At 39.7% G+C, this 22873-nt stretch overlaps 1 protein-coding gene across 6 annotated transcripts in view; it reads left to right on the plus strand.

The window, feature by feature from the left end:
• The window catches only part of MYLK (myosin light chain kinase), a 224540-nt gene that overhangs the window by 195833 nt on the left and 5834 nt on the right, over nt 1–22873 (plus strand). For all 6 annotated transcript variants that reach the window (XM_064451202.1, XM_064451206.1, XM_064451204.1 and 3 more), the window contains 5 exons: nt 1058–1261; nt 6701–6918; nt 13175–13298; nt 21093–21245; nt 22277–22400. In XM_064451202.1, coding sequence (XP_064307272.1) covers nt 1058–1261; nt 6701–6918; nt 13175–13298; nt 21093–21245; nt 22277–22400 — 823 coding nt within the window. The remainder of the gene's footprint in view (nt 1–1057; nt 1262–6700; nt 6919–13174; nt 13299–21092; nt 21246–22276; nt 22401–22873) is intronic.

Below are 22873 nucleotides of genomic sequence, written 5' to 3' on the forward strand. Positions count from 1 at the left end.
GTCCAGGTCTCACTGAATGGCAGCACAGCCTTCCGGTGTATCAGCCACTCCTCCCAGCTTGGTGTCATCAGCGAATTATAATGATCATGTGCAATTACAAAGATCATGTGCATTCATTCTTTGACAGTGTCTTACACTTTCAATATTCCAGCTGGGCTCCTCTGTTGCAGTAAAAATAGTGTCTACCATATGTTGGCCTCCACTCCATAAAGATCCTCTATTCCTATTAATTGATAATTTTAAATAGGCACTACATGCATCTCTGGTAAGGAAAATGAAGCCCACAAATGAATAATGCTGGAAGATTCATTCGTTGTTCAGTGTTCTAAAAGCTAGCCGAAAAAAAAGGTACACATTGTGTACTTGCATTTCCATTCTATCCATTAGTGGTAATAAGATTATCCTGCCCACGGGCTAGAATCTCTGTTGACAGCGGTCATAATCCCAAGAGCATTAATAGTATTGCTCAGTGAAGGTCAGTGATTAGCCTGGCTGTGTTTCTCAGTGCTCAAGCTCGTGGTTATGTGAATTGCATGTCACAATAATCTTTCAGCGATTTGTGCTGCTGGTGGTGCTGAAGGCCAGGGGACCCTGTACGCTGCCGTTAACAGATCCTGATAAGTATATTGTAGAGGTAGGATTGCACATCTACAGCAATGTGAAATGATAGTACTGAAGCCTCTAGCATTCAGCTTCAGATTTCACCTACACCCTATATCCTGTACCTGAGATGTCTCCTATCTGCTGCCCCTTCAGAGGAGTATGACCTATACAAAACTGTGTGCAGAAAAACTTCAGTCACGTGAATTAAAGCCTGGTGCGAGTCCATTTTTTGAACCCTCTTATATGAAACTTGCTAATTGGAATAGCGGGGTATCTCTGAATGTGGTATTCGTGCAAAACTTCTTGCAGATGACTGCACAAAATCAATGCTTGATATGAAGACATTTTTATTGCAGAATGGAGTGGTTGTGCTAGAATATTTAGTAAAATGTTGCTATTCGTGGTGGCCCATACATTGCAAAAACATTTTATGGAAATAGTTATATATTTTCAGGGGGAAATTTGGACAAGTCTTTAGGCTTGTTGAAAAGAAGACTGGAAAAATTTGGGCCGGAAAATTTTTCAAAGCATATTCTGCTAAGGAAAAAGAAAACATAAGGGAGGAAATCAGCATCATGAACTGCCTACATCATCCAAAACTTGTCCAATGTGTAGATGCCTTTGAAGAAAAAGCCAACATCGTTATGGTCTTGGAAATGTAAGTATAAAGCAGATTACACTAACAAAGCTAATAATGTTGAAAATAAGTGTGCATACAAAAGTAGCAACTTACCTAGACATGGGACTGTCAAAAGCTTCAGTGTCTGCAGGGTCTGGATGGTTTTCACATCTTGCAAATTTTTCCAGTTATTTATCTAACTTATTTAAACTGTGTAAGTGAATCTTTGTTGTATCTCTTAAAAATCAGTGAAGATGCATTACAATCTTTATTGTCTAGTTTGTTTGTCTTTTAACCAAGTACATGTGGTGTTTTTTCTGCAGCTCACTCTTTTATTGCCAACTTGGGAGGGGAGAAGAAAAAAGCTCGCTGCACTCTGGGCTTGGATTTAGAACCAAAAGCATGTTTCAGAAAATGTATTTTTTTCTTTAAACAGTTCTAAACATGTACTGAAGAAACTTGTGTCAAATCTCCCTTAACGACTCATCAGTTGTCTCTTGCAGAGAACTGAACGTTGGTGCACAACAGATAGTAGGAAAGATATGCTTGAGAAGGCACACATCTAAGCTACATTCTATCAATACTGTTGAATTTCTATGGAAAATTGAGCCAGGCAAATTTATAGTACCCAAGAGGTATTGGGAACACTTCGGTCTTCATCACGTGCTATATCCAGGTTTTACATTTTTAAGAGACCTTAACTGGTTAGTCTGATGTGTTTTTCCTGCAACAACATAAGTAATCTGATTGCAAAACTGTTATTTATAATAAGGGAGCACTGTCTGAAAAATCTCCAGAGGTGAACACAGTGAACGTTGTAAATCTAGACCAGTAGATGCAGAAGGACTGGTTACACTGACTGTTTCCCAAAAAAACAAATTAAACATTAATTAATCTGTCCCTAATATCAATACTCAGATTCTGCATGATGGCCCAGGTGTAGCAGTTGTAGAAAGGAGTTTCTCCTTTACTTGAAAGTCATTGCACTCTTCATCCAAAACGATGCACATTGAGTAAAGCTGAATTTGAAGACAGCCTAGGGTGCTGTCTTTGTCTTGCTGAGTAAGATAGCAACGCTTATCACTTATTTGTACCTCCCAGAAATTGTCCTCCTTAAGCTACTTTTGCCACACTACTGTGGGAAAGAGCAGAAAAGCACCACAAAAGGAGTGTTGTAAAGCATCTCATGGGGCTGTGACTTGGGTATCTTTGCACTTAAAAATAGTAGATATTTACTTCCAGAAAAAAAAGAAGGTTCAGAACATGTTAATGCACCAGAATTCATGACAAGAAACGAATCTGCACAGCATGAGATGGAGAGTAATGGTCAGACTTCAAAACCAATAATGACCAATGTTTACATCATCCATAATGCACGTGCTGAGTGTGAATCCCATACTTGTGGCAGTAGCAGCTGGAAAGAAAATGAAATCCTGATCTGTGCTGATGTTTTCCCAAAAAGCTACATCAGTCACTATTCTGCTGCCACATCTACTTCATGTGCTGTCTGCTGCAAGAAAGAGAAGTGGCTTTTTTTGCTGTCTGGAAGTGGAGAGTAAGATACAAATTGTTAGATGCAAAAGAGTCTGTGTCTGTTTTGCTTGCTTGGCACTTGCCTGGATGATGTGCAAACTACTATTGCACTAGCATATTTCAGAGACTGGATCTCCATTATACAACCTTGATACTTATGTGCAAGAAGGTGCTTTTATTTTTAGATTCAGCAGTTAAGCAAACTGATGACGATAAGGGAAGGGAGCCCTACTTAGCTTGGAATTGGGAGCTGGCAGACCTAATGGAAAACAAGGAAATGTATAAAGAGTTTTGCATAGCATATGGCTTTACACTGCATTAGTTCCCCTCTGCCAAAAGAGGGGCTTTACTTTTTAAAAATATAGAAAAGTGCAATCAAATTTAAAGTGGTTTTGTTAACCAGGCTAATGAGGATGTGATTTTCGTCTGGGGTGGCCACCTTTTCTGGCTTTTGAACCGCACCATTGAAATTTCCGTAGTGTTGAGAGCCATAGGAGGAAGGGTTCTTAAAGCAGCACGCAGGCAGGCAGTAGCAGCCTGTCCCAGCTCTGGAGCACCTCTGGGCAGTGAGATACTTGTGTGACACCTTTGTGTCAGATGACCTGGTCGCCTCTACACTGTCACACATTGCCCAGCTGACACAGTCCTAGCATGGCAACTGCACCCGTATTGTTAGAGAGCCACTGATGGATCATTTCCGGTTTAGTTATTAAGCCAATATTTCTTCGCATATCGAAGAAGTTGCGGGAAATACCTTCAAACATTCTTGGTGTCCAAGCTATTCTCTTTATTCCCATCAGAGTCTAAATGTAGAGATTTCAAACAAATCAAGTTCACCTGCCATCAGTCTTCTTTTAAACCAGATTTTAGCTGTGACTGGAATTTAGCAGCTCTCCCTCCACTCAAATTGGAGCTATGGATGAGGAGCACCTTTGCACTTTTCTTCCTGATAGTCATCCTAAATTTTTCATTTTCATTTTAATCCCATATCTTTCTTATAACTTTTTGAACTTCACCCTCTCTCCTTTTAATATTTGTGATGCCACTATTTTATATGGTTTTATTTCATATTTATAATAAATTCAGAAATTTTTATCATTCATTTAAAATCAAACACTACAATGATTCAAACATAGAATCACAGAATGGTTTGGGTTGGAAGGGGCCTTTAAAGACCATCTAGTCCCAACCCGCTGCCATGGGCAGGGACACCTTCCACTAAACCAGGTTGCTCAAAGCCCCATCCAACCTGGCCTTGAACGCTTCCAGGGATGGGGCATCCACAACCTCTCTGGGCAACTTGTTCCAGTACCTCACCACCCTCACAGTGAAGAATTTCTTCCTTACATCTAATCTAATTCTACCTTCTTTCAGTTTAAAGCCATTACCCCTTGTCCTATCACTACATGCTATTGTAAAAAGTCCCTCTCCAGCTTTCTTGTAGGCCCCCTTCACTTGATGTGCTCTTTACTGGAAACCCTCCCATCTACCATTTGCTGGAAGTCAGAGGCAAATCTCAAGCATTCCCTTTTCAAATATAGCGATGTACTGTTCCACAATAAGCATCTCAGTGGACAAAGAATATCTGGAAAAGAGTAGCATCTTGTGCATGGCGTTCAGCACTGAGAGCTAAGTGCCTTGAAGTTTTTACATACTTCAGACAGTTTATTTTGACGTAGATCAGAAGAAGATTATTGTATTGCAAATTAAGGTTATGAAAGCAAAATTTCAGCAGTAAACTCCATTTGGTGTGATTTAAGTCAGCACAAGTCACTAAGGTTTCCTCTTTTTCTTGAAGGGAGATTTATTAAAATGCAGTTTTAATACTTGCCTGGGCAACTCCAAGGTAGATTCCTCTCACTGTTCCTCCATGACCAAAACATTATAATCAAATATTTTTAACATGTATATTCTGTGACTCTATGACAGGAATATTTTCCTCATGACCTCATCTAGAGAAGACTGAAAAGAGGAGAATCCAGAAAAGTACGAGAGATTTAGATTCTGAACTAGTTGTCACTGAAGAAAGCTGACTTCTGTGTATATATAGAACCTAATCTGCACTGGTTCAATTCAGCTTCCTAACCTGGCAAAAATTAAACTGGATTTGGCTCAGGATAAAAATGCAAAAATGTGCATTCTATAAATGCAGTTGCAGTTTAATCTAATAATGTTACCAGAGTGCCTAGAGGTCCCAGGGTTAGAACAGCATGCAGATGTATTAACAGTAGTTAATCTCCAAATAACAGGCTAAAAAGTGGTGCTTGACACAATGGTATGATTTCTGAAAATTTTTCACTTTAGGGATCTGAAAAGTATGACATTTTTGTAGTAAAAATAAGTTGTTATTATCTGTGTTAAATAGTCAAAAAACAACTGGCACTTTTTATTATCAGGATGGTTATAATTTGGAATTGCAGAGTGCTCCAGACACAAGCATTTTGCATGCAGATGTTTTCATAAACACCTCCATACTGGTTAATATCTTGCTGAAGTAACAAAATACTAGATCACCAATTTATCAGCGCTGTTTATTCAACAGCCCTAGCCATATTATTTGCTTTATGTTACAAATGTGCTATAATCCAACAAGTATATGCTATTCTTACTGTTTTCATGTTAATAGGAAACTGCAGCAGCATTTCTGATTATATATTTTCTGAAATCTTATAGCCAAAGTAACAAATGTGTCCAGAACTCCAGATGTTTCAATTTCATCCTACTACATGAGGGATATAATCATTTATTTGACAACCTGCAAACACTGCAAGGCCAGTTTTCAGTTGTGTGATTTCTCTCTGTAACTGAAATGTGCAATTACATTTGGCAATAAGCATGAATGCTGCAAAATATTAAGCCATATAAAGACCATGGAACATTTAATTTAGAACAGATTTCTAAAAGCAAAGCCATTCTTCACCATTTTCTCCTTTCTATATGGGTCATTCACCCACTGCAATAAAAAACAGTATTTCCTATCTTTGGATGTAAGCAGATAGACCAGTTGAGTGATACTCAGAATTTTATTAAAAAAAAAAAAAAAAAAAAACAACAAACCAAACCACAACTTAAATTTTGCTTTATTAAATCTAGGTTAAAAATGTCCCACTTTAGTTCCACAAACAATTCAATCCAGAAGATTCTACCCTGGAAAGACCAATTATTTCACATCTTAAATGGGCATAAAAATGGAATTGACCTACAAGGAGCGTGACGATAGCTCAACTAAAAATACCAGCACTGAAAGAGTTGTGCATTATATCCTTGTCCTGTCATGGCTAAAGAGGAAATTCCCTCTGAGCTCACTTGGGTCAGTAATTTACCCTTTGAGCTTTGCATTCCATTTAACCATATAATTTGAATTCTTCCTTCTTCAGCCCTTCTTTGTCACTCTCAGTCTCTCTTCTTCCCAAATTTTTGCTCACCTACTAGAAATTTTTTCCTCTTTTCCTGGGACCCACCCCATGTATTTCAGGTTTTATTTCTAAATTATGTTATCTGCACTTGTATAGTGATGGAGCACAGGAGGGAAGGAAGCAGTGAGGAACATGAGCTCAGAGTCTGGAGCGGTGTTATAAACACTTCAGCGGGGTGACAATCACATGGCACGCGCTTTGCTGCCAGCTGCAGGTGACTGAATCCTAAAAGCAGGATGTAAATCCAGCTACATCCCTACTGTCTGGGATAACAGAATGAGTGTTTCACAGACCTAACCTGCGAAAGAGATTCAGAATGGAAAAAAATATATTGATTTATACCACACACAAGAGGTGATTCTTCTTATGCGATATTTGTGTCTGCGGAAAGTGCCATTACAAAACATAGACTGTCTCCTGAAGTGACTATTGCAAGCTTGAATTATCTGTGTTTCTGTAAAGGAAATAGTTTGATTACTCCCAGAAGGAAAATGCTACAGAAGTCCTCTTTTTATTCTGTCTTTCATAGGGTTTCTGGAGGAGAACTCTTTGAACGAATCATTGATGAAGACTTTGAACTGACAGAGAGAGAGTGCATTAAATATATGAAGCAGATTTCAGAGGGAGTTCAGTACATCCATAAGCAGGGTATTGTCCACTTGGATTTGAAGCCAGAAAATATTATGTGTGTCAACAAGACCGGTACAAGTATCAAACTCATTGACTTTGGACTTGCAAGAAGATTAGGTAATGAATTTTCTGCCTATTTCTATATGACATGGGAAAAGGGCAAGACAAGCATTAATTCATACTTAATATTATGTTCTTTCATGTATAAAGAATAAATAGACAATGTTCCCTATAAATAGTGCCGGTTTTAGGAAAAAAACAGAAAATAGAAAAGGAAGACATTCAAGAGCAAGAGCAGGGCACCTCATCTTCAAGAGGAGCTTGCAGTGAGGTGTATAAAATCTACCTGTCTGTTTCTATGGCTAGGGTATCCCTGTAGATTACAAGGTAAAATACACAGTACTAGTAATGTTAACAAATACTTACACTTGCTACAGGAAACCATAAAACACTAATTCTCTGACTGTAAAAACCAGAACAAAACCTTGGTCTTCATGACTACTACAAATCCTTGAAAGTTTTGTAACAGCAGGAGTTAAGGTGACATTCTAGAAGCCTCTCAGATATGGATAATTACATTCAATTTATATTTCCCCATTGGTTTTATCATGTCTTATCCTAAACAGCAGCATATTGTTGTACATGTTAGACATGGGAGGAATTCTACACAGAGCTGTGCTTTGGCCATGCTGGAAATGATTAATAAAATAGCACTACTTAATGCAATGGAATGGAGAAGGGGGAACTTCCATATGACAAGCTCCTCCCCTTCCTAAGCGGCTTTTAGCTGCTTCCTGTCATTGATTTTGGACTAATCCTTCCAACATGCTCTGCAATTTGAAAGCCAAAGACCTTGTCTTCATATCACTCAGCATTAGTTCAGCTCTAAAAAACAGCCCTCCAGTTGTGTGTGTTAGTGTTAAACAATACCAACATCACACACTGATCTTTTTTTATCTTGTATTCTCACAAGAGAAAAAAAATCATTCCAGGAATTGAAAGGAGCTAAAATACTTCATGAACCTGTTATACTGGGAAAGCTGAGGTTTGTGGCTCTTCTGGCATTTAAATTGATTGGGACAACTCATATGAATTGCTACTCTCTATATAAAGGGGCCCAGAGCCAGACTCGTAATCTTTTGCCTTCCCTCTTTAAACAAAATTATATTTAATACTTATTAAAAAGTAGAACAATTATTTTTGTAAAAGTACAGTTTGGAACTTCAACCTTCTGGTTTTTGTTATCTGCTTACATGCTGCTCATCCTACTCCTTTTGACACTTGAGTAACAGACTACTGCATACCCAAGAATATAATTTTACTAAAACAAACTGAAAATGGCATGTTGAATTATTAGGGGAAAAGAAATCTGCTTTTCAGATTTTTAGAGTACATTCCACTCCAAAAGCGTTATTACATGAATCTTGGTCACATGGACACTATGAACTCAGAGATAAGGTGTTTATTTAATTCACTAAAAAAAAAAAGAGATTGCTGCCATTTATGTTCTTTCACCAGAACGGAGCCAATAGTTTTCTGAATTTTATTCTTGTTGAGGAAACAGATAAACCGTTAAGCAAATTCCAATGCTGAAGTTTTATTATCAGAAGAGTATGAAAGACTTCATCCCATGACGTTCCAGCTGTCAGCTTGAAAAATATACGTTTACTGCTGAACTGAGTGGATTGCATCAACAAGAGAGATAATGTAACCACAGCATGGCCTTTTTGTAGAAATATCTTCAACCTTTTTAACTTCGAACGACAGTTAAACCTTCCTTTAGCAAAAGGAAGATCCTGTTTTCAGTAGCCTGTTCATATCCATCAGCTTTTCCGTTTTTCTGTTAAACTTGTGGCATCACTGTGTGTTGCACGGCTGACACTAGCTTGTGAGCTGCTACAGTCATGCCATATGTAATAAACCTCTAACCTATATATACCTTTTCTTGATGTAGAATGATGAGAGCTACGGGCACTGACACTGATTTTGATTTTACAATACTCTACATTCATTGTGTTGCTAATTCTTGCAAAGTTATATTACAGGATTTTTGCTGTTTCTTTCATCAGCCTGCCGTTCTGGACAACTCGGGGTGTGTGGCATTGCCCTCGGAAGAGAAAGTGCCCTCCCATTCCACACCCATAAAGCAAAAGCACTGTGTTAATCACAAAGACGTTTGTAACATTTTGTTGAGATGCTTTCCAAAAGTAGAAAACTATTTTTGCTGTTTCATTTACTTACCAAAACTGCTAAGAACACTTTTCACTAAGTGCTCTCTTCTTGCCAGTTGTCTTCTGTGGTGCACTGAGGGCACATTCCTCCACTTGTGTTCCTTCAAGCCTTGTGATTTTGGGATTGGCTGTCAAATTCACTTTGGCTTTGATAGATGTGGGATTGGAGCCCTCATACTATGGACGTGACCCTGACTGAGCAGACAGGCTCGACCAACGGTCTGCTGAAGGGAACCATGGCTGATTTTGCACTTCAGCTTCTGAAATTTACTTTTAACTTTTTGTAACTCATGCAAACTAATGCCTCTAAATATTCAGTGTTTTGATCAGTTTTAAAGACATTAGAATCAGCTCCATCTGCAGTCATCTTCTGCAGCTAATTAGTTCTCTTACACTGTCAGGAAATACCAGAGCTGCAGTGGGATATTTTCCTGACCTTTTTTGGTGTGCTGAGGAACACATGTAGAAATTTGTTTAAGATAAACCTCTTGAGGAGAAAAGAGAATGGTTTTTGAGTACTGTAAAGATTTTTTTTAATCAGTTGATTATACATAGTGTCAGCAACAGTTTCCAGCTAGCTTGTCAACTTTCTGTCTGAACTGAGGGATTTCCAAACACAGATCCTGCTTGTATACTGAGCTTGTAAACATCTGGGTAAAGACTTGACATATTATTGCACAGAAAAAGTTTTATTCTTTTCTTTCTTTTTTTTTTTCTTTTATACACAGAAAATGCTGTATCAGTTGTTTCACACTGTATGCTTGCATTCAAGTGCCATGTTTTCAAAAGAACATTTCTTTGACCTATGGGCAGCATATTTCATACACCAGCCTTTTGCATACATAGTGGCTCATGGTAGTTTACACAGTGCACAGAAAAGCCTCCAAACTTGGATGTGAAAATCTGAGCCTGAGATTTGGATGATCATGACGAACCTTTTAGAAAATAGGTTCTTTGTGACAAATTTCAGTAATTTTTCATAAGGACAGCTGGGAAAAAAGATAGGTGTTGGCCTTACAAAGAAGGCAAATGGGAAGATGGGATCTTAGGCTTCCCATTTGCGCTTGGAAAAGGAGAGGGATCTATCACTCCTGATTGCCACTGCAGAGAAGACATTGCCCTTGTTTTAGGCTACGTCAGTTTAGGTTGGGTATTAAGAAAAGGATCCTACCTTTTGGGGTAAGAAAACTCTGGTTATGTGAGCATAGGGATGTTGTGAAATAGCTTTTGAATGTGTTTTTTAAAGGCTAGTCAAACAACTGCTGCTCCCAGGCGTTCTGGATGTTTCTGTCTCTAGAAATGGGTACTGTCTGCACGGATGGGTTTCTGAAGGCAGGGATAACATGTGAAAATGAGGTTTCTGCAATTAATTTTATCTCACCACACCTGAGCAGTGCAAAAAGGGTTTCACTGCATTTAAAATGGGAAACTGGCACAACTCTGAGGGCATTACTGTGGTAGTGCTTAAAATTTGCCTCACACATGCTGTTTGATCCTTAAGCAAGTTATTAACCCCATATATTCTTCAATTTTCATTTGGTAAGTTGGGGATTTGCGTACCTCAAAAGAGTATTAACTTGGGTCTATGACTACATTTTATGAAATGACTTAGCAGCTTTCAGTGGAGGTAACTGTAGGTGTGGAGTCAGTACTAGGATCAGCATTTATGTTGTAGGACTTGGTAGTGGAAGTTCTGGTAAAAAAATATTGTGGACAAGTAGCTTCTGTTGTAGTCTTCTCAAAACTTTGATCTGCTGTTGTTTGAGGTTTTTTAAGCTTTTCTCTTGATTACAGAGCTGCAGATGTCTCTACTTGTGGTAACCTTAACAGGAGCAGGATTGGAATCTGTTACATCTGGTTTTCTTCCCATTCATATGTGTTTTGTTTAGATGGTAATCTAACATAATCTTTGGGAGAGAGATGGTTCCTCACTATGTCATTCTACTGTGCCTAATCTGGATGCTACTCTTGCACAAAAGATAAATGTAATGCAATGAATCTCACTTAAGACAAATACTGATTGCTCAGGCACATGTACAGACTGGACAAATTTCTCAACCTAAATCCAAGACTGTTTCAAACCAGAAACAATATGTTTCCTGGCATTTTTATATTTTTATAATACAAATTTTTTACTGGGATTGTTTTTTTCCCCCAATCCATAACCTATTCAGTTGTATGAGGTTCAACATGGCTCAGTCACTTGGGTCACAACAACCCCAGGCAACGCTACAGGCTTGGGGAGGAGTGGCTGGAGAGCTGCCCGCCGGAGAAGGACCTGGGGGTGTTGGCTGACAGCTGGCTGAACATGAGCCAGCAGTGTGCTCAGGTGGCCAATGGCATCCTGGCTTGTATCAGGAATAGTGTGGCCAGCAGGAGCAGGGAGGTGATCGCACCCCTGTACTCGGCGCTGGTGAGGCTGCACCTCAAATCCTGTGTTCAGTTTTGGGCCCCTCAGGACAAGAAGGACATGGAGGTGCTGGAGCATGTCCAGAGAAGGGCAACGAAGCTGGGGAAGGGTCTGGAGGGCAGGTCTTGTGGGGAGCGGCTGAGGGAGCTGGGGATGTTTAGTCTGGAGAAAAGGAGGCTGAAGGGAGGCCTTATAGCTCTCTACATCATCTATCGCTCAACTACCTGAAAGGAGGTTGTAGCGAGTTGGGGGTTGGGCCCCTTTGCCCAGTAACAAGTGATAGGACAAGAGGAAACAGTCTCAAGTTGTGCCAGGGAGGTTTAGATTGGATATTAGGAAAAATTTCTTCACCGAAAGGGTTATCAAGCATTGGACCAGGCTGCCCAGGGAAGTGGTTGAGTCACCATCCCTGGAGGCATTTAAAAGACACGTAGGTGTGGTGCTTGGGGACGTGGTTTAGTGGTGGACTTGGCATTGCTGGGTTAACAGTTAGACTTGATGGTCTTTTCCAACTTAAGCAATTCTGTAATTCTATTATTCTATTCCTTAGTTTCCTTCCTTCCTGACCTTGTTTACTCTTTTCTTTTCTTCTTCCCATCCTATTTAGAATGAGCATCAATGAAAATGAGTCCACTGAGATTTGCCCAATAAGTTCTATATAAATTACTTGTGTTTCACACTATGACCAGAAGTTAGACATATCACTCATAGCTGCACACTGGCAGCACAAACAGGCAATACTAGGTTCTATACAGGTTGTTATTCTACCTTAATCCCTCTCTTTTCCAGTAGAGCAATACTGGTGGGTCAGCACAAGAAATATGAGGAACGGCTTCACATGTCCCATGACCTCATTCTTTCAGTTCATATTGCTAGCAGTAGCTTCATTGTAGCTCATTTTAAAAGCATCCACATTGTGTTTAAGCAGAGCCAAATGTAGGACACCTGTGCTACAGGCCAGCTGAATAAAGGTTTGGCATAGCAGCTGATGACTAAGCATTCTTGGTCCCCTTTCATTGCCCTGGAGCTTCACAGGTATGCTTGCAGGCAAGCCTGGCTTTGAGAGCTGTCTTAAACCTAGCTTTACTGACAAGGTAGTGATCTGACAGGTGCACATCATCTGCTTTTCTCATTTCACCACTGACCTGTGCCACTTCAAATTTCAGAGACATGCAACGCAGTATTGATTTTCTTTCCTGTTTAAACTACAAAAAATGTGTCATGTGTTATTTCTTCTTATTATAATTTTATCACTACTGTTTCTCTTTACAGTAGAATCCCTGAGCAGATCTGAGCTTTTGATAAAACTTAGATAATTTGTGAAAACTTCAATTTATTTCTAACACTGGAATCCTGAAGTCCTCTTGGGCAACTGCGAAAGTGATGGAGGTTCAAACACTTCAGTACTTCAGGGCATCCACAACTGAATTAAACACTAAAAGTTCTCCTCTTTCTTAGACTTGGTCTTGTGGAAACTCCTTGCAACAGAAACCTTCTTATTATGTGCCTTGTACGATGCTGTGTCCTTGAGGATGCTTAATAAATAATTCTTTATTGCTATACATGTATCAGCTAAGAAAACAGGGGTTCAGCCATTATTAATTTTTTTCTGATAAGGATCTTTAAGAAAATTACAAATATGAGGGCAAAACTGGTTCACCTGTTACTAGGGAATAATTCTTTTAAAAATCTGCATGCAGCAGTTAATGGTTTTCTCTTTTATTCTTCACAGAAAATGCAGGTTCTCTGAAAGTTCTCTTTGGGACACCTGAATTTGTGGCTCCAGAAGTTATAAACTATGAACCTATTGGATATGAAACAGATATGTGGAGTATAGGAGTTATCTGCTACATTTTGTGAGTACCTTTGCTGTTCTTAACACAAATCCTGACAGTTGCTGAGCATATGAAATTTCCATCAACTTTTGAATTCTTCTCCAATTTTCAGGCCTTTTGTATTCTAATTAACAGCTCCAGCATGTTCAACAAAAATTCTCTGCTCTCTGAAGGGTGTAATTGGTAAACCACAGAACTAGCAGCTCTGGAAATTCAGCTATTTAGTGCTTTACGTCTTGCATCATAAACCAGTAATGCTTCATCTCATTTAAAAAGACAGTGTGACAGTATTTTATTATTAACTTTAAACTGTTTTTCCTTCCCAGATGCTAAAGAGAAATGTTTGGGCATGAACTAACAACTGATAATCTCCATTCTTTCCTTCCCAAGAGAGATAATTTTTGTGAAATTCTGGGGTCTTCTTATTCAGATTGTATCCCTCGTGGGACAGACTAAAGTATCCCAGCATTATCGTATCTGTTCACAGTGCATTTTAATTTATTACTAAGCAGGTACCACTGGATAAATACATCTTATAAGCAGCAGGGATCAAGTTTATGGAAATATTTTAGAGGACAGTTGGCTGCAGCTCTTGGTTACATGTTTTAGTATTTGATTTGATCTTTATATGTGATTTGATGACATGTGATGATGAACTTCAATGGGTCTAGAGAAATGTATATGGAAATGAGATCTCCATGCCTAGAACGGCAAGCTATCTCCTTCCAGCTGTGACTTTACACATTTAATGTCATATAAACAAATGAAAAGAGCTCAGTTTGGAGCATGGTTCTTTCTCCCTCACTCCAGTTTCAATAGTAAGTAAATGGCAGACCTGCTTTGCACTCGTTCTTTCAAAAGGCACTCATTCTTTCTCTCAATACCTTACTTTCTTTTATAAGGGTCCCTTCCTCCCTGGCTACCTTCTTTCTTGACACCTGGCAATGCACAGTTGTTCACCTCATCTTTACTCAGACTTTCCATGATTCTGAATGCCTGTCAGCCTATATTTGTTCTCATACTCTTCTCATTTCCAAACCAAGCAACATAATTTTCCTTCTTGTCCTGTGCAAAAACTACTACACCAACTCCCTCACTCCCAGCAAAAACTCTGAATATTTCTGTTATCTTCTGTTTCTTACGTGAAGTGTGCTACACTCTTCAAGGTCACTTTGCTCTGCCAGTTTATTTACAGGACCTTTATTTTCCATTCACTTCCAGCATTTCTTTCTAGATCTTGAAAGCCCGTTTGGATCATTCTGTTGTTCAAACAAGGTAGACCACACACGCAGTACTCAGATGACAAATTCATTTCTTTCTCTAACTTTTGAGGCCTCGGGATTTACACAGCACTGGAAGAGCGGTATGGAGATCCCAGGCTGCCGGCACGGCAATGGAAAACCCAACAGTTACATCAATGCTGCATTGCCCCCTAGAGGCCTCTCACACGTTGAGGAACAAAACATTAACCACAGCGTGATATGCACATTTTGGGGCTTTAATGTCTTTTGCTGTCGTTTGTATCCAAGTTTTTGGGTTTTTGCAGTATAAGCAGTGACATGCCAGGCAACTGAGGCAAAAATTGGTGATAGCGGTTGTGTGTGCTCCTACGGCATGCAACCAGGGTGCTGCTCCAGTGCAGTACGTGCTAGAGAACACCGTCAGCATCTCAGTAGACAAGGCAAAGGGAGCAGGTGAAAGATGGAGAGGAGGTGAAATGTCTTGCCAAAGATCAGTCTGCCGGCAGTGGCAGAACTGCTTCTTCCCGGTTCTCTGTGTCACCAGAAGCAAGATACTTGGATGCTGTAATGTTCAGCTGATGGGATGGTGTTACCCTTGATTCAGATGGCCTGATATGCCTTGTGAAATATATTTTGAAATTACGTGTTTGCTAAGGTGTCTTTAAGCTCATTTAACTCCTCGTGAGGGGAAAATTACATTACCCAAACACAACAAAAATCTTCTTTTTGATGCATAGCTATTGCTGCAATAATGATTAACAGCAATAATCAGCTTTTGCCTTTCTTGCGATAAGAATAAAGCAACTGAAGTTAGGGAAGACCTGTGAGTCATTGCTTGGACCTTCTCTCTCCACCCCAGAGCGACAGGCTCCCAATCTGTCTTTGCTTCCTTAAAGCCCAGCTATTTTTGCAGACTCACAACTATGAGCCATTATCCAAAATGGACCATCACATCATCATCACAGAATGCAAATAAAGTCATTGAGAACTGTATCTCTCTTGAGCTGTAGCTCCACTTTCCTGTTTTGATTATAAGCTCAGAACTGCCAAATCTCATGCAGGAAGTGCAAGACTCACTCATTTGGTGTCTGTCTCACATACCATCACTGTGCTTGTAACTTAGCATTTGCAGCCCCCCTCCCCCTGACATGGCAAGCGGGGCCATGAAGGAAGAAGTGAGCACTGCAGCAGCACTGGACTTAAGGACAGTGATGGCCCAAAGCTGCTGTGTCCATCATATGTCCTAAGTGAAGCAGCAGGGAGCATGGTATTGCATAACTTAACACCTCTTTTAAGGTAGGATTCTAGTCTGCTGAGTGACCTGTAACCTGCCTAGAAGGAGGCTGTGTTTCCATTATGTCCTGTGCAACAATGAATACAAACCAGGTTTAGCAAAGAGCCGCCAAAGAGCTCTCAGTGGGTGAAGGGTTGTCCCTGCAGAAGAACAAATGGGTGGGATGTAATCTCAGGTAGGAAACAGGGTTACAGCGCTCCTCCAAAACCCTGCAGCAAAACCTCCCTCCTAGCCTTCTGCTATGCAGGCGTAAGTACAGATATCACATGCTCTGTTGGGATGCTGCATCTGTCTTCCTTGTGGCATGACTGACTTAATTCCATCCTACAGCTCATGGGTTCCCTTTCCACATTCCTAAGCTGCATATTAAATCCTTTTAACCTTTCTGGATTCTGTCCTGTCTCTGCAACAGTCTTTGTTCTCCCTTTAAACTTCCCTGTTCATATTCTCCATCTCATGTTTTTTATCTTCCACTTTTATCTTGTTCTCTGTCCTGTTCTGCATCGCAGTACTGTCCCACATACTCAAGTTGATCTATTGCCTTTGAAGTAACAGGCCACAAATATAGCTTGTGTATATCATCTCCATTTATGTCTATTTCAGTGTTTCTTTTTGCATTTACAATCATCTTTATCTAATGAAGGTTAAACCTCCTGAATTCTTCCTAGCTCTTTCTGTCCCATTTATTCTTCTGGGCACTGCTGAATTTGTTTTTTGTTTTTTCTATTTCTAGTTCTTTTCTGACGATCCATTTGGATAGTCAGTGTTTCCAGTATTTAGTAATCTCAAACAATTTCTAAATTCTCTTTTTACTTCAGACCAAATCTCAGTCTGAGATTTCAGCACTGTGTGTACGTACGGTGAAAGTGGATAGCCCTTTTCCTTCTGTCACCATAGCATCTGACTAGTTTCAGTGAGGAACTGGCTGTGGCTGATTCAAACCTCTCCTTGCTTTCTATTAGTTCTTCTTGCTTTATCAGTGCCAGGCAGTATATATCTTTTCAGAGTAGTTGATTGCTGTCAATAGTTTTTAAAGATGCTATTTCTTAGGCTGCTTTTTAATTACATATTTGATCTTGCTGTATACTCTTTTCCTTCAACGCTTTCCTAATAACACACACCCTGATTCCCCAACCATTCCCATTCCTTTTTATCTATTGTGTTATTCATCACTGCTGTAACTTCTCCCTAGTTTGGCAGTTCGGGTTCGTTGAAAGGTCTTTCAGCATCGTTCATCTTTTGGGTGCACTGGGTTGGGACTTTGATAAGACAAGACACGCTGCTGGCTAACACCTGGCTCCATGTCGTATGAAAAATTTAAGCCTCATTAACATAAAGATGAGAGAGCACTCCTTGTTCTTTCAGTAAAGGAAGTTAGGAGGGCTTTAATGTCCTGACTGCACTGCTCAAAAGAAAATTAATTATTTGTTTGGTGGCACTGGCAAATTTTCATTCCCCATGAATCCGCTGGGCATGTAAAACAAGGATGAGAACAGAGTAACACCCTGGCTTCAGCAGTGAGCTGTCTTCCTTTACGTGGGTTCAGTGGTCTGTTTCTTCTTTGAGATGACAGTGTGGGAGTCAGTCAGCCCTCAGCTAAGGAAAAGGCGTTTTTGTCCAGTGGATGCGTGCCCCCCGCAGAATAGCCTGAGACTATTTATTTGGTTTATTTCACTTGTAAAAGAATTAAATTACTACACGATCTGCAGGGTGCAGGCATTATCATGTGCTTATTTGACATGACCTGCACAGGTATATCAGAAGCAGATAGTATTCTCTATACTGTGATCTGTTACTTTTTCTCACTGCTTATGCAATGCAGAGACTGTAAGGAGCTGCTCCGTGTTGTCAGTCCAAATCAGTTGCTGCTGGAAGCACTGCTTGCAGAGGAATGCTTGGTCTGGCTTTTTGAGACATGCAGTAAATTTGTCTTTCCCAGATTAGTGGCAGTCTTAATGCAAAGATTTCCAAGTGAAATGCTATGGTGTTTGTTACATAGGCATACATGGCGACCACATTGGACCCTTTTGATCTTAACATTTCTAAATCTACACTCAGAGCTTTGTTAGAACAGACCAATAAATGTTAAGGAACTTCCAGAGGATTACATATTTTCTTCTTTATTTAGAAGTGGAAACTGTGAAAGATTTTCTAAACAAACGGTTCTCAACATGCCAGGAAGATGTCTGGTTAAGTAGCTGGAAAAATGTTTTCAGTAAACAACTTGCTGCCTGCCTACTAGTAACTTTGCAGTGTAAGCTCAGTATTAATTTTCTGGAGTGGGAGCTCATCTTTATCACTTAGCTGCAGCATTCCAAAAAGAAATTGTTTCCATAATCTGTCAAAAGAGTTGCTGGGCCATTATTACTTTAAATGGCTATTAAGAAATGAACAGCCAAGACTTAGGTCAGTGAAATCTGTGCTAAAGATAAGAATTTCTGGTTATAATCTACACTAGCTGCTGGATTTTGTTTTCTGACTGTAGACAAGGATCTGGGTCTCCTTACAAGTATTTCCATGACAAGGCAAGTGATTCACAGTGTAAAACTGTGGGAAAGAGAGAAAATTATTTTAGCCTTATAAATTTGCAACAACATGCTCAGAAATACAGAAATAGGTTCATTGAAATGTTTGAATGGGTATTGTTACACTGGTGTTTGGACATGACAGTGAGTGGAGGCTTAACGATACCCATCTGGTAATTCACTAAATGCATGGGATGGGTCAGTCGTACCACAGCATTTAAGATTTTATGAGATAATTCTGTCATGCAATTCTTTTTAAAAAAAAAATATTAAAAAGCCAACCAAAACAACCAAAGGGTTTTTCCTCTCTAATCTCCCTCTATTTATCCTCATCCCTCAAAGCTGTGTGTGATGAGCAGTGTCCCTTTGCCCAGAAGGCTGGATGTCTCTATAAGCACTGCCTCTTATGGCAGTGTGGAATAGTGGTGTTTCCACGTGAAGCAATGCCTCGGTATCTGCAGCAGTCTTTTTAGCATGGAAATGATCTCTCCATACTGCAGCTTTAAGCTCTGGAAATAGGCCAAAATATTGTCCAATGTAGCACAAGAGCTGCACAATACTATTTGTGGTAATATTATGCAGAGGTCACCTTTGCCATACTTTGATCAAGTATTGAAGGGAAATGGGATTGTTATTGCTTTGGCTGCCCAAGTACGTCCTCTGGAAGCATAACTGGATGAAGAGAAGATGTGCATCTCCTATATTGACAGGGAACTAAAGAAATACTTCACAGACCCTTCGTTTGTATAAAATGTGAGCCTTTCTGGCAGCTGCTGAATTGGCTGAGAGATTATTGTACTTACTACATAGTCCAAAAAGAGACAACTTAGCAGTCAGTGTCTGGAACACAAAACTTAGAGCTGCAGTCTGGATGAGATTTTGTCACTTTCTGAAACATTATAGAGAATGATGACATCGTCATAAATAGGAAAATGCTTCAATATTGGACTGGAGATAGGTTTAAAGCCCTGCAGGAGTGCTTTGCTGATTCCAGGACAGAGATTTTGCTTTAACTGTTTACCTGACAGTGACTGCTGATGTGCATGAGGGCAGAACAGTCTCTTACTGCGCCACAGCTATACCAACTCTCCTGTGCTATTGGGCATAAATCTTGTCTCTTCCACTAAATTAAGCGTCAAAGACAGAAGAGTTGTGTCAAAGTTGTTTTATGTGAGCATTTTTTGGTACATTAATCTTTCAGCTTTCTGTAACTCATGCCTATTATATGTTCATAAATGGGTTTATGCCACCTTATACATTTATAAAGTCATGCTTCACTGTTGCATTTGAATGCACCCATATAATGGAAAGTAAGACAGCAAACACCTTCTGTTCTGAGTTACTTCTTTCTGCCTGAGAAGAAACAAACCTTTTATCTTCAGCTCATGCATTGTTAACAGCAAATTTCTGAAGTATACATGTACAATTCTAGACTCTGCTGTACTTCTTACACCTTTCAGAAATGGTAAAAGATTTAGTATCTGCTTTGTCTGAGGCTTTGATGAGTGTGTTTTTGCTTTACTTACAGAAATAAAATCCTGAGGAACAAATTCCAAATCAGATTTTGAATGTAATTAGTAACAAAAGAGTAGCAAAATAACTTTGGAGGAGATTATATCAATATTATCAATCTAGTAGATTACTTTATTTGATCCCAATCTCTTTTTCCACCAGTCTGTTTTGTGATATTCAGTAGCACCACGATATTCATACAGTATTTTCAGAACCCTAGTAAGTTCCCCTGTTGAAATGTAACTGGTAGTTGTAACTGGTTGACATGATTGTACAGAGAAAGCAAATAAAGTCTGTGAAATTTCATGAAGAATTCGTTATTATGTAAATTGCATGCCAGGAAAAGGACCTGGAAAATGGAATAACTTGTAGTTCTAAGCAATAAGCAACCTTTCACCTGAAAGTTTTTACTGGAAGGGTGATACGTATGGGAATCGAAGTATCTGGATGCACAATGGTACAGTACAGTAGAGGACAACGCTCAGCTGGAGAATGATACTCTGCAAAAATGACAGCGTGATGTTCTGTAATTGCCTTTCACTGGCAATTTATCAGTTATATTGAGTAAAAAGCCTTGGAAGCTCAACTTAGGTTATAAAAGAGTATTATTTCCATTTCATGCATCATCATGACTGATTGAGAACATAAAGACCAAATTACTTTTGGATGCATCTGCATAACTCTACATCCTGCAGCGATGTAGCACTGTTTTATCTGGCTATATAACTCAGGGTGGGTTTGTTTACAAAATAGCCCTGTGAATTTAATGATTTCACGATGCATCTTTCTTCTCGGGCCCTCTCTGCAGGAGTAAATGGAATAAAATGTACAAAACCCCCTTGGTTTGACAGTAAAGGCAGCAAAGTCACTCTGAAAGCACGGGGAAAAAAACCCAAGCTACTCAACTGCATTTAGTGTGCAAGTTCTGGTATTATTTCTGCAGAACTAGACACATCATTTAAGAATCCAGTATGCTCTGCTTTCACCTAATTCTAGTTCTTTCCTCAAAAATGTCTTGGGAAAAGGGAAAGAAACAGCACTTTCCTTTCAGTTTTGCAGTCAGAATTCTAGTTTCCTTCCCATAAGACTATCTGTAGTTAAGCTTTGAGTCTTTTTTTAAGGGAGCTTCTACTGATCAAGATCTGCACAGCATAGATGTCGTCGCACACGACACTAATTTGCTCCTCTGATAATTCACAAATTGACACTGTTTGTTTTGTGCCTGTGTCTATTCTATCCCCAGGGTCAGCGGACTTTCTCCTTTCATGGGAGACAATGACAATGAAACCCTAGCCAATGTTACTTCAGCAACGTGGGACTTCGATGATGAGGCTTTTGATGAAATCTCTGATGATGCCAAGGACTTTATCAGCAATCTACTAAAGAAAGATATGAAGTAAAGCTGGTGAACTTGATACACTTTCTGTGTTTGCATTTAGCTGAACTTGTCATTCTTGCTTCCCCACGGTGAATCTCCATGTTGATGGAGGCATCTCTGGGGATACTTTATAAGGTGCTCCGTGTGCCCATCTCTCTCTATGTGCAGCTCTCACTTATTTTACAGTGCAGAGTCTGAATGGAGCACTTTCTTCTAATTGCTTGCTCATTCTGCTTTTCCCTTCCCTCAACTTGCCTGAGGTTTTGTGTGGCTACTCTCATCTTCCCTGTTGCGTGACACAGATTCCTGCATAACATGTTCTGTCTTGATCTGAATGGGTTGCAATTTGGCCAGATTTATTTCCATGTGTTGCATTTTCATTGTGGTACCTCTGAGTAGGCAACTTTCCTATAAATCTAGCAACTGGGCAAGAAAAAAAACCAAAACAAAACAGAGTTGGAAGCCCTGTTTACAGCAGGCTCTGAACAAACCAAGGAAGGAAAATGTACTTCTTCCAATGAGTTTGCAGTCAGATGGATGGAGAACAGAGGGTTATTTATCTGTGTACCATGGACAAAGTGAAGGATGGGTGTGACTCGATTAGAGATTTGGACAGTTCTTTTTTGTTAAACGTTCAGTGCTACAGGGAAGGAGGATGTTAAGTGGTGGGAAAGGGGAAACCTCAGTAAGTGAAGGAGATCTGGGACAGGGTTCTGCCAGCATGAGGTAGCTGAATCACTGCCATTATGGCTCTGCTGTATGTGTTCCACACCTAAAACATATGGCTTTTTGTGCTTTGTTTTATAATGTTTTATTAACACTTAAAAATACACAGTTTTCTCTCAAAAAACCTCCAGAAATTGTGAAAGAAACAAGAACTTGTTTAAGAAGTAAGCACGGCTGGGAAAGCAGCGTCAGGTGATCTATGTTGCTAAATTTAGGAAACAGAAAAACCAGCTCTCAGAAAAGAGAGCACAAAATAATGTCAGAGCAGGTAGGTTCAACTGTCGTTAATGGCAACACTGACTAGTCTTTTTATATGAAAACAGGAGTCGCTTTAATTGTACTCAATGTCTTCAGCATCCTTGGCTGCAAAAAGACACCAAAAACATGGAAGCCAAAAAACTTTCCAAAGATAGGATGAAGAAATATATGGCCAGAAGAAAATGGCAGGTAATGAAGAGGACATCGAATTGGGCTAGTTATCCTAATAAGTCCCTCTATTTGTAATGTTTATGATTCTGAGAAACATGTCATGCTGGGTGGTTTCTGCTGCTGGTGAAAACCCCACTGCGGCCAGAGTATGAATGCAGTAAAGCAGGTTTGGTTTCTATGGGCAAGCAGTAGGAGGGTGCGCGGCTGCATAGATTTAACACGTGATGATTCCATTTCAGGCTACTGAGAGGCGTATTAGTTCAAGTAGAGTTTTTCCTATTCTTTTGGGGGTATGACCATCTCTCTTCCCTGCCCTCTCCATGCCTCTGAGGGCTGGGGGATTACATTCTCCTTAAGAAACCTGAACAGCTAGGGGAAAGCTGATCCGCCTGGCCTCTCTAAAGGTACCTCATTTTGATGGCAGTTTCATTCTCCTAAGCCAGTAGTTCTGTCCTGTTGGAGCACCAAGCTTCTCGCGGATTCTGTCAGAT

This window comes from Phalacrocorax carbo, chromosome 5, assembly GCF_963921805.1.
Source record: "Phalacrocorax carbo chromosome 5, bPhaCar2.1, whole genome shotgun sequence".
NCBI classification, from domain to species: domain Eukaryota; kingdom Metazoa; phylum Chordata; class Aves; order Suliformes; family Phalacrocoracidae; genus Phalacrocorax; species Phalacrocorax carbo.